This window comes from Cnephaeus nilssonii (assembly GCF_951640355.1).
Source record: "Cnephaeus nilssonii genome assembly, chromosome: 13".
Taxonomy (NCBI): domain Eukaryota; kingdom Metazoa; phylum Chordata; class Mammalia; order Chiroptera; family Vespertilionidae; genus Cnephaeus; species Cnephaeus nilssonii.
Window position 1 is genome coordinate 39,593,736 of NC_137084.1, and position 27,240 is coordinate 39,620,975.

The 27,240-nt window shown below is 50.2% G+C and overlaps 1 protein-coding gene across 1 annotated transcript; it reads left to right on the plus strand.

The window, feature by feature from the left end:
• Window positions 1–1,829: 1,829 nt before the first annotated feature.
• On the plus strand, window positions 1,830–27,240 carry TRIM3 (tripartite motif containing 3). The gene is made up of 12 exons (XM_079789477.1): window positions 1,830–2,016; window positions 10,046–10,211; window positions 17,439–17,670; window positions 17,894–18,045; window positions 18,258–18,438; window positions 18,689–19,421; window positions 19,537–19,640; window positions 24,434–24,601; window positions 24,785–24,953; window positions 25,197–25,267; window positions 26,446–26,586; window positions 26,715–27,240. Exons 2-12 carry the CDS (start codon window positions 10,081–10,083, stop codon window positions 26,865–26,867), a joined length of 2,235 nt encoding a protein of 744 aa, XP_079645603.1. The 5' UTR covers window positions 1,830–2,016; window positions 10,046–10,080; the 3' UTR covers window positions 26,868–27,240.

Consider the following 27,240-nt stretch of genomic DNA (forward strand, 5'->3'; position numbering starts at 1 on the left):
GAGGGGCCTCTCTCCTAGACTGGAGTGGAGATGGGCATGTCAACTTGAAAGCGGAGACAAAGGGTATTCAGACAGCCAGGAAGAGCAGAGGAAAGAGCATCGTAGGCTGAGAGGCCAATATGTGAAGGCCCTGAGTAGGAATCTGGAGGAATTAATGGAGTTTCACTGGGTGAAATTGAAGGGGCGTGGCTGGAGGAAGACTACAGAGGTAAGGTAGTAAGAGATCAGGGTAGGCTTGCCTCTTCAGGCCAATTAGGGACTTTTGCCCTTTGGAGAAGAGGAACCATGAGGCCTTTTCGGCAGAAGTTTGATGGCATAGGAGAAGTCTAGGGTTGAGGAAAGTAGTCCTTGTGAAGCTTAAACTAGTGTAACACAGACCCCAGTTCCCTCCTAGTAGCTCTGGCCCAATCTCCAAAGCAAGCCTGAGTCCTGTCTGGGGCTCATCACAGCGCTGGAACACCTGTGCTGGGGGCCTGAACTCAGGTGGATGAGAGGTTGAGGCAATTTCCAGGGCCCCTGTTGAGCCCAAAACCTGAACCTTGTCTGAGGCAGGAAAGCTCTCCGGCAGCATTTTAATTGAGCCAGAGCTCAGGTGCCATCACCTCTGCTCCTTGGCTAAGGAGAGCCCCAGAATGTTTCAGCACGCCCCTAGCTGGGTGGAGGGCTGGAGGAAGGGGACACCCCAGTCCGCAGATTCTCCCAGCACTGAGATCCAGGTGCAGCCCGCCTTTGCCCTTTGTCACAGATACTGCAGCTCCCAGGCAGGCTTCCTGGGCTTTGGTCAGCCTGCAATCAGCTGACTGGAGCTTGATTATTAGGGGCGGGGTGACCCCCACTTTATGAAACACGGGATTTTTGAACATGAAAGGTACTGATGAATCTCCAAGTGACTGGAGGCAGGACCTTCACACAGAGCTCACACGCTGGTTACACCACCTTCTAGCTGAGTGATCAGGGTTAATTCTAGGGAGCCGGGCCCTCAGTTTCTTACATTGTATAACACGGCTTATAAAAGAAGCTACCTATTAACAATATGAGTATTAAAAGATAATATGTGTAAAGAGGTTCGTTATGTGTCTGGCACAATATAAGCACTCAGTCCCTGTTAACTGTTGTTATAATTTTTATTATTTTCCACGGGGGCTGCTTTCCCCCAATGCGATGATTCTGAGAATTGCTCTGGTCTTTGGAGTGTGGAAGGGAGTCGCTGGATGGTCGGAACCCTAATTTCCTCGCCAGGGTGCTACTCAGGGAGAGCCAGGCAGCTAGAGCCGGATCAAGTCCCCCCACCTGCCTACCCCGTCACCCCCTTCCAGAGCTCTGGGTCCTGCCCTTGCACCTTGGGGCCCTTCCCGCCCAGAGATCCGCGTTGAGGTACAGGATGATTCCTGTCCCCCATGATCAACGGGGACCACACTAGCATATTCCGTAGGAGCCAGCCCCCCGAGAAAGCCGGGCAGGGAACCCCCAGGAGGCAGCCCGAACCGGCTCCCAGAGTCCGAAATCTCTGCTGTCCAGCTTGTCTTTTCTTGACCGAGCCTCCTCCGGTCTCTGAGACCCACTGTGCCGCCTGCCCTGGAGCCGCTGGGAGCCTGCGGCAGCTGGCGGGGACCCGGGGCCGAGGATCCGGGACTCGGGATCCGGGATCCGGGATCCGGCTCTCGGGTGCCCCAGCCCGCAAGCGAGGCAGCTCTCGCCCGAGGCTCGGAGCGGGGACGGGCGGGGCGGGGAGGCGGGGCTGCCCGGGGCGGGCGGGGCGTGGGCGGGCCTTCAGTCCTGGGTCCGCCCCCTCCCCCGGCTGGTCCGCAGCCCCGCCCCGGCCCCTCCCTCCGGCCTGTGCGGCGGGGTCCGGCGGCGGCGCCGGCGCGAGGACCCGCGGAGGCGAGGGACGTGGGGCGGCGCCGCGGGCAGGGCCGGGCGGACGGGCGCTGGCAGCGGGGGCAGCGCGGGCAGCGCCGCGGGCCGCTCGGGGTGGCCGCAGTCCGGGCCTTGGCCCTCCCATCCTGCTCCGCCGCGGTGAGTGTGACGGGCGGTCCCCAGGGGTGCGTTTGTATCCCTGCCTGCCCGGGTCTGGGGCCGGGTCCGAGCGGCCGAGGGTCTGTGGAGCGTCTGTGGGTGGGGGCACAGATGCTTTCCGAAGCTGTGACTGCCTCCGTGCACGTGAGGCGTGTCCATGTCCGTGGGAGCCGCGGGGGCATTCTCTGGGCTGTGGCTCTCACGTGAGGTCCATGTTTGAGGGGGGCAGGCGCGGGTGGATGGGTGATGGTTCCTCGGAGGAGCGCGGGGTTTGGGAGCCTGTGTATGTTGGCGGAGGGAGTCGATCGCTGAGGGCGGTGGCGGTGGCGGTGGAGGGGGGCGGGTGGGGTTGCTGAGTGGGACTCTGGAATCTTGTGGCCCAGCCTGTCTGAAGGGTTCCTTTCTCCCCGGTGCCAACACTTCTACCCCTTGCTGCCCCTCACCCCCCCACCCCCACTCCCACCCCACCCCCTTCATCCTCCTCAGGCACCAAAAGCCCCACCGGTCAGGATGGAGGACACTCTTTCCTCCTCTAGCACTGCTCCCTGGACAGGAAGCCCCATCCGGAGGCTGTTTCTTGTAGGAAAGGACCCCCCACCCCCCTGGTTCCCTTGCAGCCGGTGCCCTCCCTGGAGGACCCCAGGCCCCTCCCTGGTCTGGCCTCCTCCCCTCTCCACTTGGCTACAGATCCTGGGCTGCAAACCTGCAGGGACAGATGGTTGCAGGTTGGAGGGGCAGGCTGCACCCCAGGGAGGTCATTCTGACGGAAGGCAGCCCTGGGCTTGTTCCTGGTGTGTGTGTGTGTGAGGAGGGGGGGCGGGGGGGTCTCTCAGGTGGGCCGAGGATTGACCCCAGTAGGAAGATGAGGTCTGGGAAGTTGGAACAGGTGCGGTCTTTTTCACAGGTCTGTCCCTGCCTGTCTGTCCAGCTCACCAGTGCCCATTCATCCCTTAAGCAGGGCCCTGATTTACTGCGGAACTGGAATCAGAGCTGCAGGGCTGACAGGTGCCCTGCCTCTCTGGGCTTGTATGCCTCCAGTGACAGAGCACTTACTACCCCATGCTGCGGGAAAGCTTCTTTATGTTAAGTGGAGGTCTTTTTCCTTGGAGCTTTGTTCACTTACCTTGTCAGTACCTTTGCTTTTGCCTCTCTGTCTGGTGAGAGGAAACTGCAGTGATTTAAACATGGCTCGCCTGTCACCGATGTATACTGAGCACCCTCTGTGTGTCAGGTGCTGCCTCAGCCACTTAGGGGACAATGGCATCCTTGATGAGAGAAGGGCTTGAGCCAAGGCCCACAGTTGGGATTACAGCCTGTGTTCAGAAAGACAGAGCAAAACCATATGGCTAGGATAGGAGGGAGTGTCGTGGGTTCCCTAAACTCAGCAAACATTATTTTGGAAGGGAGGTGCGGGCAACTGCAACCACCCTTAACACATCTAGCCTTACCATGGAAACCAGCAATCAAATCCTCAGGGTAGTACAAGATGGGGTTTAAGCATGGGCATATATTACAATCTGTAGGGACTTCTGGCTGGAAAGAGAATCTTGGGAATCTCAGATTTGGGGAACAAAAGGACCCCCCCCCACACACACACACACAGTTTACAAGTAAGGGGGGGATGGAGTAGGAATTTGCCCAATCTTACCTTGCATTTGTGAAATTAGTGTCAGTCAAGACTAGCTTCTAGATCGCCTGACCTTTTTCTAACCTAGACACATTTTAGAGGCAGAATCAAGGATAGTCATAGCTTGTATCTGAAAGGTGAACGAACTGAGAGGACTCCCAGGGTTGGTGTGGTTAGATGGATGATGGTGCCCTTTTTTTGAGATGAGAAACGCAGCAGGAAGAGTAGATTAGGGGAAAATGAATTCAGTTTTAGGCTAGTCTCCACTCATCTCCCATGTAGACGTGTCCAAGATACAGTTGGATATACAGGCTGGGGCTCAAGAAAGTTTTCTGCAGCGGAGATAAGGATCTGGGCGTCGTTAGTAAGTGGTTAGTAACTAAACCCTGGCAGATGATGAGACTTCCCTGGCAGAATATGAAAGTGAGAGAAGGGCCCTAGAACAAAGCCCTGGGGAACTAGACATGTAAGGAATGGGCAGTGACCGAGCAACCAAGGAGCAAGTGGAGAACTCGAATGCAGTGGTCATGAAAGCATCGGGAACAGCCTCTCTCTACCCTTTTGAGTCTTGCTCTTTGGCCCATCTGGCCCATGTTTCTTAATTTTTTATGCTTCTGTTCCTTTGCTCAGCTTTCCCAGTGTATCTATCATACTCCTGTTGGTCCTATAAGAACCAGCTCAGATAGCCCTTCCTCTGGAGGCCTGTTCGTTCTCCTCCACAACCTTCTGACTCAGAGACTTCCATCTCTTTGCTGCCACAGCAGTTCGAATATGTCAATATCAGGACACTTATCACATTGTAGTTATATATTTCCGTATCCATTTCTACACTTGTCAGAGAGCTTGGAAGGACAGGTAATATATCTCTTTCAGCTTTGCATCTCCAGTTCCAAGTTAAAGGGCCTGGTCCAAAGTATACCCAGCGAAGTTTGATTGGTAGGTTGATCAGCTGATCGAATAGTTCATTCACCTACTCAGTCTGGCAATGGTGGGGGAGATGGTACCGTGAATTTCTTCACTTTCCTTCCTTGCCAACCTTATTGAAAAGGATTCTTTGGCTTTGAGGACTGTACCCTCTCCTATGCTTCGTCTGTTCCAGGGGAACCGCAAAGACTATAATGTGCAGTCATTTGACATTTTGCTGAGGCCTCAAATAATCAAATACACCTGGAGGCTAGTGAACAGGAGTGAGTCATTTTAGGAAGCAAGTGAGCCTAGATGACCTCTTGCATCCACTTTTTAACAATGCCGTGGTTACCTATCTCCACTCACAGCTGTGTAAACCTGGGACTCTCCTGGGGTTGTAGGAGGAAGTCATGGGGGAAATTAGATGCTGTTTGAGAATTTGGAGAAACTGAAAAGCCTTGAAACACATCCTTTGCAGATGTCAAGGATCTAGTGGAGTCAGCAGCACTGGCTGTCTTCATTTGCTCACACTCAACTTCCTCCTCAGCCCCTTGGATCTGGCTTCCTCTCCTCTGGCCCTTGGAAACCACACTCTCTGAAGTTAATCACAGCTTCTCCTGGGCTTTAAATCATGGGACCTTTCTCCAGCATTTCACAATGAGACCGTTTCCTTGTCCACGAAGCTTTCTTCTCCCTTGGCCTTCGCAGCCTCCCTCTCTTTTGCTTCTCCTGCCTCTCTGGCCACACCTTTTCCATTTCTTGCAGGCTTTGCTTCCTGGGCCTATCCCTTAAATGCCGAGGTTCCTTGGGACATAGTCACAGGCTCTCCTTTCTCATCTCTGGGTGATGTCATCCACTTCCATGGCTTCAGGCACCATCCCAAATCTTTATCTCCGGGCCAGACGCCTGTCCTAGGCTCCAGCCTATCTTTCCAACTGCCAGCTGGACCTCTCCCGTAGGCACCTCAGAGTCATTTTATTAAACACTGAACTTACCACCCTCTCATCCAAACTGCTCTTCTTCCAGAGTTTTCAAGCAAGAAAACTAGGAATCATCTCTAATTCTTTCTTCTCCCTCTACTCTTCACATCAGATCATCTAGCCATCAACGTTCTATTGATTCCTTCCTATGAAATCCTCTTCTCTGAACCTTCTCTTTGCTACTCCGCTAGTCAATACCACTATCATCTCTCCTCTGGAATATCAGCAGTCTCTTAACTTTCCACTTGTGTCCCCTCTAAACTATTTTCCACGCAGCAGTCAAAAATTTGCTATTGTGGCTCTATCACTCTATACTTGAATCCCCCACATCCCAAGAAATGTTTCCTTTGCTCTTTGGATAAAGCCTTAATCCCCTAGAAGGGAAGGGTAAAGTCTACACTCCTTAATAAGGCCAGCAATGCATTGTGTGATCTAGTTCCTGCTTACCAACCCATCTTGTTTCCTAACTGTCCTCCCCTGTCCCAGTGTATGATTCAGTTTCCTGATACAGAGGCACCATGCTCTCTGTAACTCTCATTCATCCTGGAAATCTCAGCTTGAGTGACACTTGCTTCAGGAGAATTTCCTTGTCCTCCAACTTCCAGTATCCCTGACCCCAAGTCTAGGTTAGGTGACCTCTGTGCTCCTGGAGCAATCTGTGCTTCCCCATCATAGCCCTCACCATATTGCACTGCAGTGATCTATTTATTAGATTGTGGAATCCAGGAAGGCTGAGCTGCGACCATTTATCTTTGTATTCCCAGGCCTAGCAGAGTTGTTGAATGAATGCTGAATAGGAAATGAGATGCCTTTCGAAATGAGCCATACAACAGAGCGGGGCCTAAGCATACAGGATGACAATAGGAAAAAGAGGTTGAAATCTCAGCTCTGCGTTCAAGGTCCTCCAGTGTCTGCTGTGATAAACAGTCCACTTAAACCATTGACTATAGGACCTTGGGGGCAGATCTGTAGGGCGCAGTGGGATGGGAGGGTAGAAGTAGAAATCTAGGAGAAGGGCATCGAGTGGTCCAGGCAAGGTTGTGGCCTCAGAGGCTGCCTGTCCGGCAAGCCTGGGTGGGGAACTGAAGCAGGAAGGGGAAGGGAGGGAGGAGCTGTGAGACCTGGGATGTAGCCCAAACCCCGCCCCTTTCTAACAGGCTGGGAGAGACCCTAGGGCTGGGAGAGAGGCGGAGCCTGACATCAGCTGCCCAGTAGACCACGCCTACTCTTCCTCCCGCCCTCCCCTTCACCAGACTGAAGCTTCAGCTTGGCTCTGGCCTCCTGTTTCTTACACCAACCCTCAATCTGTCCTCCCGCCTGCTTTGTTGTCTTTGTATTAAGTTTCCAGATTCAGAACCCATCACTTCTAGAGAGAACCTCAGAACCCCACTGTCCACACCAGGAGAGAATGCTCTCAGCCATGCCCTTCCGAGCCTTCCCACGCCTACCCGCACAAGGCACATACAGCCTAACCTCTCTCTGGTCCCTCCTCAAGCCCAGAGAAGCCTCTGGACTGGCCCCACTGCACGCATGTAAACATTCGTTCATATGTTATCTGTAGAGAGACCCATGATGCAGGCACAGAGAGTGTTGACTTGCTCCTAGCCACTGCCTGTTTTGAAGTACTCCAGCTATCTTTCGCTTCTCTTCATGGCAAGATTTTTCTCATTAACTGTCTACATCTGCGGTGTTAATTTCGCCACCTGCATTCGTTCTTTAGTCACGCTAACATGGCTTCTGCCCCTGTCCACAATCAAATCTGGTGGACACTCTTCAGTCTTCATCTTATCTCACCACTCCTTTCTTGAATCACTCTCTTCTCTTGATTCCCTTGGTCACACACTCCCCTGGTTTTCTTCCCTTTGCTCTGGGTCCTCCTTCACTCTCCACTCTCTCTCCCTAGGTGGTCTCATCCATTCTCATTGCTTGGTGCTTTAAGTCAGGGGTCCTCAAACTTTTTAAACAGGGGGCCAGTTCACTGTCCCTCAGACCATTGGAGGGCCGGACTATAGTTTAAAAAAAAACTATGAACAAATTCCTATGCACACTGCACATATCTTATTTTGAAGTAAAAAAACAAAACGGCAAAAACACCCGCATGTGGCCCACGGGCCGTAGTTTGAGGACGCCTGCTTTAAGTCATACCAGTGCTTCCAAATTAATAACCAGCGCAGACTGGAGCTTGAGCACCTGTATTCTATTCCTTACTTGACATCTCTACCTGGACATCACACAGGCACCTCAAACCTAACGTATCTAAAACAGAATGTCCAACCCTAGCCAGTTTGGCTTAGTGGATAGAGCGTCGGCCTGCGGGACTGAAGGGTCCCAGGTTCGATTCCGGCCAAGGGCACATGCCTGGGTTGCAGGCTCCATCCCCAGTAGGGGACATGCAGGAGGCAGCTGATCAATGATTCTCTCATCATTGATGTTTTTATCTCTCTCCCTTCCTCTCTAAAATCAATAAAAATATATTTCAAATAAATAAATAAATAAAACAGAATGTCCAAAATCAGCTCCCACTGTCTCTGTACATGGCCCACCATTTGCTCAAGGGAGAAAACAGGGGGCGGGGGGGGGGGGAGAGGTGTGTTATTATTGGCATTTCTTTCCCCTCTCACATCGAATCCATAATGATGTTCTTTTGATTCAACCTCAAGAGTATTTACCAAATCAATCCACCTTCTTACCTATAGCTCTGCTAATAACCAACATCTTACAAGAACTGGGGTATCCTCCTAACTGGTCTCCCTTCTCCTACTTACTTCTCTTCAATCCTCATAGCTGCCAAAGTAGCTTTTTAATTTATTTCTATTTTTTTCTAAATTGTATCATTTCTCACCCAATTTAGGAGAAAATCCAGATTCTTAACATCAAGGTCCTTCCTGATATCATTCCCAAGCTCACCGCTTGCCTTTTATTCACTTTGCTCTAACCACATGGTCCTTTCCATTTCTCAGTGAGCCCTCTGTCTAAGAACTTTCATTCATGCTGTTCCTTCAGCCCAGAATGACTTACCTCTCTCACTCTCTGTGTCCCACCCTCATTCCTACCATTTTCCTTCCATCTTTCAGAGTTCGGCTTAAAAGTCACCTGCGTGGAGAGGCCTTCCCTGATCACTAATAAGAAAAGTGTTCTTCATAGCATCCTTTTCTTCTTTATAGCATGCCCCTCTCCCAATTTGTAATTATTTGTTTTTTACTTTAAAAATACCTGTCACCACCTCTCTGCCACAAGGATAGTGACTATAGTGACTATATCTGATTTTTTTATCAGTCTGATTTGTTTATCTGTACAAAGTAGGCACTTAATAAATATTTGTTGAATTATTGAATTAATTCAATAAATATAGATTGATCCTATGTTAGGCTCTGTGCTATTATACAAGAACATTATAGTATGGCATAAGGGCTAAGATGGAGGAAATACAGGGTGCAGTGGGACACAAAGGTGGAGCACCTTACCCAGACTTCAGGAAATCAGGGAAGGCCTTCTGGAGGAAGTGACATTTACATAGTGATTGGAAAGACGATTGGGAGTCAGTCAGGCAAAGGGGAGCTTGGAAGAGGACCTTAGGCAGAAGGAATAGAATGTGTGACTGCCCAGTAGTAAAAGAGAAGAAGGAATTTTCCAGGAACAGAAAGGACAGTGTTACTAATTATAGAATCGTAAGACATGAGGTGTGGGCAAAGCTAAGCCATGTTGGCAAATTTAAGAAGTTTGGACTTTGTCCTCTGGACAATGGATAACTATTGAAGGAAGTTAAGTAGGAAGTTAGTGACAAGATGGAATCTGGGTTTTAGAAGCCTCATTCTAACTGCAAGGGGGATGGATGAGAAGCATAAGTGAAGAGACAAGGCTACCAGTTAGAAGGCTATTGCTGCATCTCAGGAGAGAATTGGTGGTGATCTGATGGGGGCAGTAGCTGTGTGGTTGAAGAAAAGGGGATAAGATATTTAGGAGGCAGAATCCACAGACCTACCTACTGATTGGATGTGGAAAAGAATGCAGTCCTGGGCAGTTGTGCTGAGAGGAGGGTCAGAGGTAGGAGGGGCTATAGGTGGTCAGAGGAGAGACACTCCATCAGGAAGGTATCCTGGAGGAGGATTTGAGGGAGACAGAGGAGATAAAGGATGAGTGTCTCAGTGAGAGTGGGCATCCGTGTACCATGCACGTGACATGCACTGTGGAAAGTCTCAGAATAACCATTTGAAGTCGGGATTGTTATTTCCATAATTGCAAATTAGGAAATGGAGGCTCAGAGATGTTTTATGAATTATGCAAGGGCACATAGCTGGTAAGAGGCTGAGCTGGGTTTGACCCCAATTTAACCCTAAGTCTGTGCTCTTAACCGTGGGTTACTCAGCCCACCTACTTCACCTTGCTCCCTCAGATCTGCCTGTTGCCCCTGCAGGGAAGAAATGGGGCTAGTTCTCTGCAGGGCATTTGAGTGGTGAGGATCAGGTGGGGGAGGGAGTGCTGACTTCCCTGGTGCTGACCATTTCTCCATACACAGGCTGGTGTGAGTGGCGGGAGCCATCTGTGGGCACCATGGCGAAGAGGCAGGACAGCCCTGGCCCGGAGGTCCAGCCCATGGACAAGCAGTTCCTGGTGTGCAGCATCTGCCTGGATCGGTACCGGTGCCCCAAGGTTCTGCCTTGCCTGCATACCTTCTGTGAGAGGTGAGGGCATGTGTGTCCCGGGAGGGAGGAAGGCCTAGCAGGGCTCCCTGAGAGGGGAGGGGCATGTGTAAACCTGTAAGAGGGGAGGGAGATTTGTGCACCCATGCAGGGGAGCAGGTAAACCCCACCCTGCAGGAGACGAGGGTTTGATGCAAGAACCCATGAGAGGACCAGGAGCTCCTAACACTGGGCCGCGGTCCCTGCCCACAATAGGGCCTTTTCTTCCCAAGCCCCAAGACAGCCTTCCACAGCATCAGAGAAATCAGTTAGAGCCGAGACTCTCAACCAGCTCTGGCACCAGAGGAGTTTATGACCAGTGGGAGGATATTTGAAGCTAGGCCTGTCCCTGTTGTCCTGGAGCACTGAGTGAAAGGCAACCCCTTCCAGCCTCTAGGCTTCTATCCATTATTCATTCATTCAACAAATATTCACTAGTATGTAACAAGCAACTACACTTGTATGCAGTGACAAACAAAGGCAGATATCTCTTTGTTCTTAAAGAGCTTACAGTATAGCCCTGGCCAGGTAGCTCAGTTGGTTAGAGCATCGTCCCAATATGCTAAGGTTGTGGGTTTGATCCCGGGTCAGGGCACATATAAGAATCAACCAATGAATGCATAAATAAGTGAAACAACAAATCCATGTTTTTCTCTCTCTCCCATCCTTTCTCTCTAAAATCAATCAATAAATAAAAAAAAAAAAATTAAAGAGCTCATAATATAGTGAAGGAGAAAGTAATCAAATAGTCATATAGCCAGGCAACAGGTAAATGTAATATTGCACCCTTAATAAGTGCTGCAAATAAAGTGTAAGCTATGAGAGCTGAGCATGTGGGATTTTATAGTTTGGAGAATCAGGGAAGGCTTCCTTGAGGTTCAGTCTGGAGGCTGAGTAGGAGTTAACTAACGAAGGAAGTGGTAAGAGCATTGCAGGCAGAAGGAAGAACATAGGAAAAGGCCATGTGGCATGAGGGACTGTGTTAGGTCAGTGGGCCTAGAGGAGGCCTGGCCAGGCAGGATTGAGAGTGGAATGGGATGAAGCTAGAGAGGAAGGTTGAGGCCACACCACGTGGAACTTGGTGGACCTGTTAGGGAATGTTGCCCATGAAGCCTTTGCAGGGTTTTAAACATGATCACATCTGTATTTGGACAATGTTCTCTCTCCGGCCCTCATCCCTCATTGCTCTGTCTTGAGTGGCCTGGTCTCTGGGTCTTCTCACCATTGTGTCCACCCATGCCTTCCCTCTGCCTCCTGCCTTCACTGAAACCTGGCTCAGCCCCAGGGACTCTGCATCCCTTCCAGCCCTGCTCTTTCAGATTTCAGCTCTACCGCTCTCTCCCCTTTATCAGCTGGACACAGACTCCGCCCTCCTGCCCTTTCCAAGTTCTTCCATCAATTTGAATGACTTTATGACCCACTTATGCCTCTTGGTTCTTGTCTGTTTCTCTGGGATGTCCTCCATACCACCTCAGTCATACTCTTTCCCAACAACGCGCTGCATCTTGCCATCACCCAGAATAATACCACTTCTTCTGTGGTCATAAACTCCACTGTCCCACTCCTGCTCCCATTACCCTCTTCCCACTACACCAGCTTTGACTGATTATGGACATCCAGCCCCTTCGACAGCTCCCTCTTTTCCCAGCCACCAGATCCATCCTGACCTGCCTTTCTTTCCTACCCATCCTGGATCCTATGGCTGTCCATCTGACTGGCTGCCACAATCCACTCACATCTTTGTCCTTTTCTAAACCCATGTGACAGAAGCTCATTGCTGGATCAGTAAGATATCTCTGTACCTTCTCCTATGCCCAGATCACTCAACACTCCTGGAGAAAATCAATGCCTGAAAAATTATAATAATAGCTGCTATGTATTGATTATTTACTATTTGCAAAGGACTGGCATGTATTGATTTACTTAATCTTTACAATAGAGACTTTATTATCCCCATTTTGGAGAAACTAGGGTTTAGAGTCATTAAGTAATTAAGAAATGTTTCTACAGTTAGTAGTCAAGGTCTGAATCCAGGTTTGACTGCAGACCCTTCAGTCTTTTTGTTTTTATTGATGTAAACTTGACATACAATATCCTATAGTTTCAGGTATATATCATAGTGATTCAATATTTATATACATTACAAAATGATCTCTATAATAAATCTTGTTACTATCTGTCACCATACAAAGTTATTATAATATTATTGACTGTATTCCCTATACTGTACTTTACATCCCCATGACTTATTTTACACCTGGAAGTTTGTACCTTTTAATCTCCTTCACCTATTTCATTCCCCCTTTAACCCCTTCACACTCTGGTAACTACCAGTTTATTTTCTGTCTCTGTGAGTGTATTTCTGTTTTGTTTAGGTGTTTTAGATTCCACATGTAAGTGAAATTATATGGTATTTGTCTTTCTCTGCCTTATTTCACTTAGCATAATACCCTCAAAGTCCATCCATGCTTTTGCAATAAAAATATATGTTTTTATTGATTTCAGAGAGAAGAAGGGAGAGGGAGAAGGGGATAGAAACATCAATGATGAGAGAGAATCATCTATCAGCTGCCTCCTGCACATCCCCTACTGGGGATTGAACCTGCAACCTGGGCATGTGCCCTGACCAGGAATTGAACCATGACCTCCTGGTTCAGAGGTTGACGCTCAACCACTGAGCCACATTGGCTGGGCAAGAGACTTTTTAAAAAATATATAAATGGATGTTGAATTTTGTCAGATGCTTTTTCTGCATCATATTGACATATAATTAACATGATTTTTATTGTTTTGTTAATGTGATGTATCACATTGATCAATTTGCTGATGTTGAGCCATCCTTGCATCCCTAGAATAAATCTACTCGATCACGATGTATGATCTTTTAATGTGTTTTTGAATTTGGTTTGCTAATATTTTTTTTGTTAATTTTGCATCTACTAGTATATTCATCAGGGATATTGGCCTGTAATTTTCTTTTTGTGTGTGGCTTCTGTCTGGTTTTGGTATCAGTGTATTGCTGGCTCGTAAAATGAGTTTGGAAGCTTTTCTTCCTCTTTCATTATTTTTGGAATAATTTGAGGAAGATAGATGTTAACTCATCTTTAAATCATGTGAAGCCATCTGGTTTTGGGCTTTTTTTGTGTGGGGGGGATGTAAATTGCTAATTCAATATTATTACTTGTAATCAGTCTATTCAGATTTTATATTTCTTCATGATTTGCCTTTGAAGGTTGTGTGTTTTTAGGAATTTATGCATTTTTTCTAGGTTTTCCAATTTGTTGGAGTATAATTTATAGTATTCTGTAGAGTCTTCACTCTTATGTTCTAGTGGGAAATGAAAGACAATAAGCAAGCAAATAATCAAACAGGTGAGTCACAGCTTGTGCTAAGTGTTTTGCAGGAAATAAGCAGGGAGTAAATGGGGTGGTTGGGCCAGGGGCTATTCTACATAGAGTCATCAGGAAAGGCTTCGTTGAGAAGGTGCTATTTGACCTAACACCTGAGGATAAGTTCCAGGCAATGGGAAAATCTCTGCATTGTGCCATGCAAAGCCTTAAGGAAGGAGTAAACTGGCATGTTCAGAGACCAGAAAAGAGGCCAGGGCGGTTGAATGAGGAGGAAAGTGAGATGAAATGAGGCACAAAAGAGTCAGGACAGTTATGGGGTAGCTTGACAGTTTTAGGAAAGTGTTTGGACTTTATTATTAATGCAGTGGAATACCCTTGGAGGATTTATTTTAGCAGGGAAATAATGTGACGTAAATTAGATTTTTAAAAGCTCACTCTGGCTGCTGTGCTGAGAACGGATTATAGAGAAGCAAGAGTGGAAAGAAGAATCCAGTTAGGAAGTTATTGTAAGTCAGGTATGCTTAACAAAAGGGAGGAGGCCGTGATGAGTTCGAAGGTATTTTGCAGGAGAGACACCAGAGTCCATGAGCTGGGAAGAGAACTACAGGGGAACAGAGTAGAATGGTAGAAATGCAGATTGTAGAGTTGATGCAGTGATGAGTGATGGGATAAGAGTGGTGGTGAGAGCATGGGAGTGGACTGCTGAGGTGAAGTGGAAGGAAAGATCACTGGGGTGAGGAGATCAAGGAACTAAGAAATCTTGATAGTGGATGGGTCACCTGGTGGATGTCAGAGCCACTGGAACTGATGGGAGGAGAGTGTGTGTGTGTGTGTGTGTGTGTGTGTGTGTGTGTGTGTGTGTATGGGGGTGGGGGAAAGGTGGGGGTGTGGGGTGTGGTATGGGCCAGGAGTTAACAGAGGAAGAGAGTAAGCCAGACCAAAGAATTTAGTGCCCTGGGAAACAACCATTAAGTTAGCAGAGACAATAAAAAGGAGGCGTGGTGTAGACAGAAGGCTTGAGCTTTCAAGCAGCTAAAGAATAGTTTAGAAATGTTTCATCTGGGGGTGGGGAGGACTCAACCCCACCTTCTGGCCCTAAGGAATGTGGAGTATGAGACAAAAAAAAAAAAAACCTCTCTACTTGAGAGGACTGCAGGGGAAACTAGGTCACAAATAAGTTAGTTTTTGTGAAGCACTTAGAATCGTGCCTGGCACATACTGTTTGTTAAATAAATAAAATTAATTAGTTCAGATCTAGAGGTGTAGAGAACGTTAGCAGAAGAGACCGAAGATGTAGGAAAGTTTGCAGCATGCAGATATTCCCTCCACAGATTTGTGGTCTGGTCAGTCTGCAAGCGTCCTCTCCTCCACCCTTCAGTGACTAATCCCAGCCCCCCCTGTTCTCCTGAATCCTCTCCCTCCTTCACACGCAGCAGCTGATCCTGCCTGAGGCAACTTAGGCACAGGCTCCCTAACTTTGCTCCTGTGCTCAAGTACATCCACCTCCCTCATCCCTCCTCCAGTCAGAGGAGATGGTTCATTCCTCTTCTTCAGACCAATCTGAGCCATTTCCGCATCCCTAGACTTTGTCCCGTGTATTCTAGTCTCTTCCATCTCTCCTTCTCTACTGGCTCCTCCATTTATAAACATGCTCAAGGCTCCCATCACAAACAGATAAGAACTGTTCGTGCCTCTGTCCCCATAGCTGTCATTCAATCCCTCAACCCCCTTCTTCCTCAAAATCCCCCTGTTCACTCTTCAACTGGCAACAGTCAAGTTTTTGCTTCCCCTACCACTCTGATGTCTCTGTTTTACTTACAGACAAAGGTACTCTCACATTTGCCAAATTTGATGGCCATTTCTCGGTCCTTAATGTTCCCTGGCTCCTCAGCTGCTTTGGACACTGACGACGACTCCTTCCCTCCTGGAACTGCGCTGTGCACTTTGCTGCTCTGTCGCTGGCTCTGCCCATGGCTCTTTGTGCCCCTCGTTCAGTATTTGCTGGGTGCTCTGCCCTGCTCTTACCACTGCCAACCCCTTCTTGGATGATTGTATCCTCTCCCAGGGCTACAGAGGCCATGTAAATGTTGAGGGCACCCTCATCTATATCTCTAACCTGTCTTCTCCCCAGCTCTCTACAGGTCCCCTCTACTTGGATGTCCACTGTTACGGTAAGCTCAGCCAGGTCAAGCTGAACTTCCTTAGAAACCACTCCCTGTGAATGCCACCACTATCCACTCAGTGCTCTGGGCTAGGAATCTAGGAGTCAACCAAGACTCATCTCTCACCCCCCTTTCTAATCAGACAGTACCCCCTATTAGCTACACTTCTTAAATACTTCTCAAATTTATTCCACCTTAGTCTACATTGCTTGCTACTGCCTAAATCCAGGTCTTCTCATCTCTTGCCTAAACGATTGCAAGAGTATCTCTGCCTTGTATTTGGATCCAGGCTCCAGTGTTCACTAGCTTTGTTACCTTGGACTACTTACCCTTTCAGAGTCTATATACATAAACAAAATGTAAAGCACAGCGCCTGGCACATGGTGCTTAATAAATGGTAATTGGATGATGATGATGATGTTAAAACCCCTTGTCTGCTGTCTCCTCACATTCTTTTCGCCCTCCACCAAGAGGCAGTGAAGAGGAGCTTGATAAAATGGAAACCTGGCTGTCCCATGCTCCGGTGGCTCCCTTTGGCTGTTGCAATGACTTCTAAGCTCCTTGGTATGGCCCATCAGGCCCTCCGTAAACTGGCCCCTGTCTCTCTCCAGACTCCTGTTACCTAAACGATTGCAAGAGTATCTTTGCCTTGTATTTGGATCCAGGCTCCAGTGTTCACTAGCTTTGTTACCTTGGACTACTTGCCATTCCTTGTCTTGGATTTGGTCTCCAGCCACATCAAGCTGTTTATAATTCCCTACCCACACTATGCTGTTTCTGGATGCCTTCTGTGTCTGGAACACCCTTCCTCCTCCCCCTGCACCTTCCTTTGGTCAGGCTAACATTTACCCATGAAGATGGAGCTTACATCACCTCTTCAGAAGCCTTTCCTGGCTACCCTCTCCACCCACCCTGGGCCAGGTGCCCCTCAGTGCATTTCCTTATCAGTGCGTCTACTGTATTCCTTTTATTAATGATAAATAGTAGCCTACAATATATAGCGCTCTCTGTGAGTTAGGTAAATACTCAGAGCCTATAATATTTAGTGCTTTCTGTGAGTTAGGCATAGAAGCCCTTTACATTTAATCCTCCTCACCTTGTGAAGTCTGTACTGTCTCCATCTTACAAAGGAAGAATCCCTGGCTCATCAAAGTTAAGTAACTTGTCAGGGGTCACAGTTTAATAGATGACTGACCTGGGATTGAACCCCGGGCAGCCTAGCTCCAGGGTCCACACCCTTAATCATTACACTGTTTACTTCTGTAGACTCTCTATTTCAGTACTTCTATAAACACTCCTCGGTAGACTCGAAGTATTTTAGAGGTATGCACTGTGCTTTATCTTTATATCCCCAGAGCTTGGCACAAATTTGACAAGAGCAGGCAGTCAGTAAATGTTTAATTAAAGTAAGGGCTAGTTGCACATTTTTCTATGAGAAGGGTTTGTAAACACCTGTGAAAGGTGAACCTGTGTTTGTGCACACGGTGAGGAATGTGGATATGTCAGCTCTTCTGAGAGGTCAGGGATGTGTTTCTACTCAGTTGTGAGAGATGAGATGAGGCCTTTTATACCCGCTGGCAGGACAAGATGTGTGTGCCAACCAGAGAGGTTTCCAAGTGAAGTGCAATGGCACCCCTCTGAGGAGAGGAATCGGCACCCAGGGAAAGTGTGAGGAGTGTACTGATGCTGCCCCACCCCCTCTTTCCCTCTCTGGCCAGATGCCTCCAGAACTATATCCCTGCCCAGAGCCTGACGCTGTCCTGTCCCGTCTGTCGGCAGACGTCCATCCTCCCTGAGCAGGGCGTCTCTGCACTGCAGAATAACTTCTTCATCAGCAGCCTCATGGAGGCCATGCAGCAGGCACCTGATGGGGCCCACGACCCGGAGGACCCCCACCCCCTCAGTGCAGTGGCCGGCCGCCCCCTCTCCTGCCCCAACCATGAAGGCAAGGTGGGCCCAAGCAGGCCCAGTGAGGCCAGGACTTGGGGTGGAGGGGAGGGAGAGGTTGGGGGAGGGGGCCGAGTGGCTGTGGGTGAGAGGTGTTTCTCGGAATAAGTGGCCCAGGTAGGGGGCACACCTGGAAGGTGAGGGGCCAGGAGGGCAGGTGGGGGAGGGGAGGGGCAAAGAAGTTTGGTGTCTAGCCATTGCCTAACTGGAGTCTTTATGCTGCCAGACGATGGAGTTTTACTGTGAGGCCTGTGAGACGGCCATGTGCGGCGAGTGCCGCGCAGGGGAGCACCGGGAGCACGGCACGGTGCTGCTGCGGGACGTGGTGGAGCAGCACAAGGCCGCCCTGCAGCGCCAGCTGGAGGCAGTGCGCGGCCGGTAGGCGCTGGTGGGAACCTGGGCTGGTGGGGCCGTCAGAGATGGCGTTTCAACGGGGGCAGGGAGGGACCCAGGGCAGGGTACAGATAAAACTCTGTGAGAGAGCAGGGAGGCCTCAGGTAGGGGATCTCCTGGACGGCAGCAGTAGGGAGAAGGGATGGTTTGGTAAGGACGCCTCAAGCCACCCCGGTATGAGTTGTTTCCCTCCCCAGGCTGCCACAGCTGTCCGCAGCGATCGCCTTAGTGGGGGGCATCAGCCAGCAGCTGCAGGAGCGCAAGGCAGAGGCCCTGGCCCAGATCAGCGCAGCCTTCGAGGACTTGGAGCAAGCGCTGCAGCAGCGCAAGCAGGCGCTGGTCAATGACCTGGAGGCCATTTGTGGGGCGAAGCAGAAGGTGCATTTGTTCACCCTTCCCTGCCTTATTGCCCCCATTGTATCCCTGCTTCCCACACTTGCACACCCCTTTCCCTAGTCAACACTTTCTGCCTCCTGACATGGCCCCACAGGTGCTGTGGGCATCTGTGTCCCTTCTCCACACTCCCTCGCTTGTGTTCCTTTCACGCCATAGTGCTGCACGTTCACCAGAAATCACAGAGACCCACCTCCGCGCCAGTGTTCTCACCCACCCCACCCCTAACCCTCAGGTGCTGCAGACCCAGCTAGACACCCTGCGCCAGGGCCAGGAACACATTGGCAGCAGCTGCAGCTTCGCGGAGCAGGCCCTGCGCCTGGGCTCAGCCCCGGAGGTGTTGCTGGTCCGCAAGCACATGCGGGAGCGCCTGGCGGCCTTGGCGGCACAGGCCTTCCCCGAGCGGCCGCACGAGAATGCGCAGCTGGAACTGGTCCTGGAGGTCGACGGGCTGCGGCGGTCGGTGCTCAATCTGGGTGCACTGCTCACAACGAGTGCCACTGCACACGAGACGGTGGCCACGGGCGAAGGCCTGCGCCAGGCGCTGGTGGGCCAGACCGCCTCCCTCACCGTCACTACCAAAGACAAAGATGGGCGGCTGGTGCGCACCGGCAGCGCCGAGCTGCGGGCGGAGCTCACGGGCCCCGACGGCACGCGCCTGCCCGTGCCAGTGGTGGACCACAAGAACGGCACGTACGAGCTGGTGTACACGGCGCGCTCCGAGGGCGAGCTGCTCCTCTCGGTGCTGCTCTACGGCCAGCCGGTGCGCGGTAGCCCCTTCCGCGTGCGAGCCCTGCGGCCCGGGGACCTACCACCTTCCCCAGACGACGTCAAGCGCCGCGTTAAGTCCCCTGGCGGCCCGGGCAGCCACGTGCGCCAGAAGGCGGTGCGGAGGCCCAGCTCCATGTACAGCACCAGCGGCAAAAGGAAGGACAACCCCATTGAGGATGAGCTCGTGTTCCGTGTCGGTACTGATGGCCGGGGGCGGAGCCAGGCAGGAGGCGGGGCGGAGAAGGCAGGGAGTTTCAAAATGACCTGCGAGTGAATTGAATTCTTTTGTTTCCCCCCATCCCCTTCCCACAGGCAGTCGTGGAAGGGAGAAAGGCGAATTCACCAATTTACAGGGTGTGTCCGCAGCTAGCAGTGGCCGCATAGTGGTAGCAGACAGCAACAACCAATGTATTCAGGTGAGCGCTTGTCCAGCTCCCACACCACCAAAATACAGGTCCTCCAGCTACAGCCTCCTCAAACAAACAACAGTGTATATAATATAGATCTCTTCCTGAAAGATGTACAATAATCGAAGCCTTACTTTAAAAAAAAAAAAAAAAAGGTTTGCACATAGTACCATTTCTTAAAGAGCAATAAATCATAGCACCGCCCTTCACTCACCCACTTGTAACCTCACCCCCGCTAGCCACAAGGATAACCACGTTCACAGTTAGGCACCAAGGTTCACTGAGCTGGCAGTTTATACCTCCCAGGCCATGGTTCAGCCCAGACCAGCTCCTGGACCTTAAAGGTCAGGCTCATTCTTCCTTCCCTTCTGTCTCCTCATGAGCCTCCACCTGGCTGGCTAACTTTCTCCCCTTTTCACCACCACGTGGTCAGGATGCTGGCCCTGCCCTTCCCTGCTATGTCCCAACATACCTTCCTGGCTCCAGAATGTATCTTGTCTGCACCAGTCTCTGCAAACATCCGGTGGACTAGACAGTCAAATGGGGTTAACTTGTGAAAAGGGGTGTCTTCAGTGGCTAGACTACAGTGCACGCTCACAGGTGGTCCTGCCCCTGGCCCTCCCAGCCCCTCACACACCTGATTAAGGCATCCGCCACACAAATAGACATGGCCTCTGCTGCACTTCAAGCTCTTTAAAGCCAGAAGATGTGGTTTTTCTCTTTTTTATTCCTTGTAGCAAACCCAGAGCCCAGTGTGGTAGACACAGCGGAGCAGTTAAAAGCTCGGGCTCTGAAACCAGACACCTGGGCTTGAATCCTAGCTCTGCCACTTACAGACAAGTCATGTGACCTCTCTCAGCTTCAGTTAACTCATGTGTAAAATTAGGAAAAGAATACCTCAGAGGGTCGCTGGAAGTGCATTAAATGGCATAATGTACTGTGCCTGACACCTAGTGAGCCTTCTAATGTTAGTTAAAAATATCACTGTCCAGGTGGCGGCTGTCAACAAAAGCCAGGAGGTGGGGAGTGCTGGAGGGGGTTGTACAGGGAACTGGAAGGATTCCCAAAGGAGCTGGAGGTAGATTACTATTAGGAGCCAAGTAGCTGAGGTCACTTTGAGTTTATGCTGTATGGGATTGTTTGTGACTATCCTGAGCTTCAGTTCTTGGAAACACTTTATCAGGGAGCAAAACTGTTCCCTGAAGATCCTTGCTTCGCAACACCTGTAAATTTACACTTCTTCCTGATCCAGCCTGAGCACCACATCATAGATCCAGTTCTGCCAAAGGCCTGTCGCTTCAATGTCAGATCCCACCTGGCTCCTGCGTTCCACCTACCAGGCTGCATATTCCCAGTCCTGTATTTCCAGTCAGCCTTTATTCCCACCCTATTCCTAGGAGCGGAGGAATGGAGAGGCCCAGTTCAGCACAGGGAGGTATTTGGACACAGCCTGGATAGTGAAGAGGAGATGGGAGTGGGGGTGGTGCTGAGGCCCTACTCAGTCACTTCCTCTACCCTCTGACTCTTTCCCTGCTCCTTCTGCCAGGGATGCTTTCTGGCACAAATGCTAAGATTTGGGAAACCTTCCCTACTGTGTGTGCAGAGTGGCGTGTGCCACTTTGTCTCTGATGAGGAGCTGTGCTTGTCCACTCTTTCAGGGTCGGGGGAATTGAGAGGTAGGGCCTGATGTAGTCCCCTCCCTTCCAAACACTTAATAGTGCTATAGCAGTCTCCCTTGCTCCCACTCCCACCTGCACGCCAACTTCCCAGTTGCTAGGAACCTGACTTGGATTCCAAAGCGGAGTTTCTGCTTCTCTTACTCTGGGGACCTCAGGCCTGGTATGGGCCGAGCTTCCAGATGGACTGTGACCTGCACCCCCTCAGTTCATGAGAATTGGGCTCCGCGTGAACGTCTCCTCCTTTGGACCCATGTATGGTGGAGGCTGAGTGAAGAATTCAATTTGTGTATTTGGTTTGACAATTTGAGTAACTGTCTTAGTCCAGAAATTTTATCAGCTCATTTCCTTCAGGCAGAATATTAATCACATTCTCCTCTGAGCTCCTCAGCCTTTTGCTATAAACACTTTCAGACTTTACCAGAAGCACCGGCTTGTTTAATTTTGTTTTAGCCTCTCTCCCCTACTAGGCTCAGGTACCGAAGTTACTTAGTACTACTGTGATATAGCAGAGAGATGTTAAAGACCAAACTAGGGCACCAGCAGATTCCAGAGATGTTAAGGAAGCAAATATGGCAGGTTTTGATGAGCCATCAGATGTCAAAGGAGAGGGAGGGCTCAGGAATGGCAGGACTTGGTGCACTGGGTCGGTGGTGTTGCCATTCAGGAGCAGGTCTAGATATAAGTTGATGAATTCCCCTTTGCACGTGTTGAGTTTGAGATTGCTGTGTGTCATTCAAGTGGCGATGTCTAGCTGTGATCCGAGATTGAGCTGAGGAATTCATTCATTTGTTGAATGCCAGTTGCTTTACCTACAAATGCAGCAGCAAAGAACAGACACAGTTCCTGACCCACCTGGAACTTTCTTAGAAGGGGACAAAGATATTTAGTTACAGAAGTGATGGTTGTTTTGACGAGAATTATAAATCATATATCACAGAGACCTAACTGTATGTGTATTGATTCAGGGGATGGACTTGGTCGTTAAAGGCTTCTCTGAAGAAGTGACCTGGAAATTCTGAGAATTGAAAGATGAATAGGAGTTGGCCAGATGTAAGGGGTGGGATAGGATAGGACAGGAAGAATAAGACGTCCCCCACACCCCACAAGCCTCTGAGTTTTGAGCTGGAAATTGAGCTTCTCAGACTAGAGAGGGCACGTGCATAATCTCACTGCTGATCTGGGAGAACCTTTTAGTCTCTCTCACATCAGCTCTCCAGTCTGATGCTAGCAAGTGCTGTCCTACCGCAGGGGACTAGAGCAGAAGGGGTGAGGGCATAATAGAAGGTCTACATTAGGAGGGAGTGATGACTCTTGGTGGGACCAGTTCAAACAGCCCTGCAGGCCTGAGAGATGGGGATGGGGTGAGAACAGGGGCCCAGTCCACTAAGGAGGGAGCAGGTCTGGATAAACTAAGGCCAAGGCCCAGAACTTGAGTTAGCCAAGGATGCTCCTGGCTCTGATTCCTCTTATGTCCCCAGAGCCTATAACAAAGCAGTGTGTGGGACTTATGCAGTGAGTGGTGAGTAATGTCTTGGCTGCAAAGGAGGAGAAGCAGGAAGGCTTAGCTGTAGAGGAAAGGAGCATTAAAGGAGGTCAAGGAGGTAGAAGAGTGAGAGAGGTTGAAAGGTTCACTCTGTCCAGGAGGAAGGTTGCCTGGTCAGCCCCATAGCCTGGAAGGGCTAATCCTGGTCCACTTCCCTCACCTCCCTCCCTTCCTTGTCTGCTACCAAGTTTGTTGAATCTACCTACTACGGTATATGTCTCTTGAGTCCATCTGCTGCCCTCTAGCAGTGCCCTGGTCCAAGCCATCATCGTTTCACACCTGGACTGCCGCAGCAGCCTCTGCCTGCTTGGCCAGCATCCAGTCTTGACTCCTCCCTGAAACCAGAGTGCTCTTTCTTACAAACTCCAAGGTGTTTTTCCCAAACACTACCAAACAGTTCTCTAATTCCAGTGGACATTGACCATGTTTTCTTTGAATTTAACTCAATTCTGACACTATGTACCAGGAGATAGTACCACATCCCAAAGGTTAAGGGCTCAGTCCCATAAGACTGCACCCACTCAGACACCAGTTGCAAGTCAGGTTGTCACCTGGGCATTGACCGACCTGCTATAAATTGGAAGGTCCCACAACCCCCTCTTCGGGTTTGATTAGTTAGGTAGGCTCACAGAGAAACATTTGCTTAGGTTTACCAGTTTACTGTAAAGGATCTGATCAAGGACACAGATGAGCAGCTAGATGAAGAGGTACAGAGAACGAGGTCCAGAAGAGTCCCTAGTGGAGGAACTTCTGTCTCTGTGGACCTGGGGTGCTCCATCCTCTCAGCACCAACCCATAAGCTCATCACATCTTGTTCAGGAGTTTTCATGGAGCTTAATTTGTGTGTGCACACACGCACAACCCTTCCCAGAGGTTGGATAGGGCTGTAAATTCCAATCCTTTAATCATTTGGTCTTTCTAATGACCAGCTTCATCCTGAGGCTGTCTGGGGTCCCCACCCTAAGTCACTGCCGTTGCCTAAACTCAAAAGGGGCCCCTTATGAATGACAAAAGGCAATCCTACCACTCAGGAAATTCCCAGGCTTTGAGGAGCTCTGTGACAGGCACTAGAGACAAAGACCAAATAAATGTCTTATTATACCACAAAAGCAAATCTCATCTTGTCACTCCTTGCCCACATATTTTCAGTGAATCCCCATTACATCCAGGATAAAACCGGACCTCTGTTGTACACGGATGAGCAGGGCCCATGCTGGACTCTGTGCCTTTTACACACTGTCCACTCTGCTTAAATGCCTTGTCTCCTGCTTCTTTACTGGCCAACTTTGGTTCATCTGTCAGCATCCATTTTGGCTATTAGCTCAGATATCCTCTTCTGGAACCCTTCATGATTACTCCCCCTCAATCCTTTCATATTCCTACAGTCCCATTCACACCTCTGCTTCTTGTCTGCTAGGTCTGTGACCATGTCTGATTCTTCTCTGCCCTGACATGGTGTCATTAGTCCTTGCTGAATGACTGAATGAATGGGGGTCTCCTCCCTCAGGATCCTGCTCCCTTCCCTTTGTGCCCACAGTCTCTCCCCTCCTTCCCCTCCCTCCCTTGATCCTGTGCTCCAGGTTTTCTCCAATGAAGGCCAGTTCAAGTTCCGCTTTGGGGTCCGAGGGCGCTCGCCTGGACAGCTGCAACGCCCCACAGGTGTGGCAGTGGACACCAATGGAGACATTATCGTTGCAGACTATGACAACCGTTGGGTCAGCATCTTCTCCCCTGAGGGCAAGTTCAAGGTGAGAAACTTACTATCACTACACTTTGCACCCCTGGTGATCAGCTGAAGTGACTCTCCTAGTGTCCCCTGGTGGTTGGGCCTGGATTGGTCCATCCCCAGCCCAAGATTCTGCTTTGGTGCCAGGATGGGACTGTTCTCCCCACCAGGCAGGATAAAGACCCTAATGCTCATCTCCTTCCAGACCAAGATTGGAGCTGGCCGCCTCATGGGCCCCAAGGGGGTGGCTGTAGACCGTAATGGACATATCATTGTGGTCGACAACAAGTCTTGCTGTGTCTTCACCTTCCAACCCAATGGAAAGCTGGTTGGCCGTTTTGGGGGCCGTGGAGCCACTGACCGTCACTTCGCAGGTATGAGGAGACAAGTCAGACGTCTATTCTGATTCCCCAGTCCCAGAGAACCCGGGGGATCCCAACTCTAAAGACCCCCCCTCCTGTGTCTTGGCCCTAGAGAACCCCCTCCCTTCATTGGGCCTTAGCACTATCATCCCAGAGACCCCACCCCTCTCTTAACACCCCAGCTTTATCATCACAGGTATTCTTCCCCACCCCAGTATCCCAGCTACTGCCCTAGAGACCACTTTATATTTTCAGGGCCCCATTTTGTGGCTGTGAACAACAAGAATGAGATTGTAGTGACGGATTTCCATAACCATTCAGTAAAGGTCAGTGTCTTCCCTTCCCTCCCTCTGCCCCCAGATCATTCATTTGCACTGTAAACATTTATGGCGTGGCTACCTTGACCCAGGCACTATGTTAGAAGTGATGGGTATACAGTCATGAATCAAGCAAATACTTTCCCTGTCTTCTTAAGTTACAGTTTAGTAGAGAAGAGAAAAATTAACTGGCATGTTACAATTTGATGTGATACATTCTGTGATAAGGAAGTGTAGGGAAATGTGAGGGCATAGCAGGAGCATTTGGCTCAGGTGAGAGAGAATTACCTAAAGCACCAGTGGGAATTAACCAGAAGGTAGAGAAGGAGAGGAGGATTTGGGGCAAAGGGGACCGACCAGAGGAGCCGAGAACTGGATGTGGGAATCCTGTGGTGTGTTCAAGAAACTACAAGTACCGTATTTTCTGGCGTATAAGACGACCCCCAACTTTTCCAGTTAAAATATAGAGTTTGGGATATACCCGCCCTATAAGATGACACCCGGCGTATAAGATGACCCCCGACTTTTGAGAAGATTTTCCTGGGTTAAAAAATCGTCTTATACCCCGGAAAATACGGTAGTTCAGACTGGGTTTGCAGGGATGAGTCTTGTGTGGCCTTTAAGGAGCTTGATCTCTTCCTAAGAGTTCTGGGAGTCACTGAGGATTGCAGACAGGTGGGGTGATACAATCCTATGTGTCTTAGAAAGATCACTCTGGCTGGGGCAAGACTAGAGGCAGGAAGATCTATCTTTGCAATAATCCAGATAAGGACCATTGCTGTGGCAAATATATATATATATATATATATATATATATATATATATATATATATATATATATATATTACAGACTTGGGGTAGAATCAATGATTGTGTCAATTCACTGGTTGTCGAGCAGAGGAGATGATGCAGTCGACAATGACTCATGGCCAAATGGGTGTTGCCAGTCACTGAAAGAGAAGTCAGAACTGCTTTCCTGGGAAAATGGACTATTATATTTGATATGTCTGAGGGACATCAGCTGGAGATGTCCAGTAGCAGTGGGGTGCATGGATGGGAAGCCTGGAAAGAACTGAGCTGTAGCTGCAGACCTGGGGGTCCTCAGCCCTGGGGCTTCCCCCACCCTCCTAGAGGCCCTGCCCTCCGTCTGAGGCCAGGTCCCCAGTCCCCAGCCTTTGCCCTGCCAGGTGTACAGTGCCGACGGAGAGTTCCTCTTCAAGTTCGGCTCCCATGGTGAGGGCAACGGGCAGTTCAATGCTCCCACGGGAGTAGCTGTGGACTCCAACGGGAACATCATCGTGGCTGACTGGGGCAACAGCCGCATCCAGGTGAGTAAGGCCCAGGGATGGCATGAAGGTGAGGTTTCCTGCTGTTCCCCATGCACACACTCCCTCCCCCCAATATGCATCTCACCAGCCTGATCTCAGCTCTCCCTCATTCTCCACCCGTTCCCCAGGTATTCGACAGCTCTGGCTCCTTCCTGTCCTACATCAACACATCTGCAGAGCCACTGTACGGCCCACAGGGCCTGGCACTGACCTCGGACGGCCACGTGGTGGTGGCCGATGCCGGCAACCACTGCTTCAAGGCCTATCGCTACCTCCAGTAGCTGCACAGGGGCCCTGCCTGGCTCATGGAGGGACGGACATAGGGGTGATTGGACAGGAGTGTCTGGCCCGCAGCTGGGCCAGACCTGGCAGCACTGAATGTGGGCTGTGGGCGTGGGTGCGCCCGGTGCCCTCCCTCTCCCCGTCTCCCACCCCCACGGTTGCACTTTATTTATTCGGTTCTTGCTTTGGTGACTGGGTGGGCCTGGACTGTGGTTCCAAGGACGTGTGCAGAGCTTCACCCTCCCCCCTTTACACACCTCCCCCGTCCCCTCAGTCTGCTCCCAACCCCAGCCTGGGGCCAGAACAGCCTCTTACTCCAGGGCAGAAGTCCCTCTGGTTGTCTCCCTAACCACCCATACACTCTGACAGAGA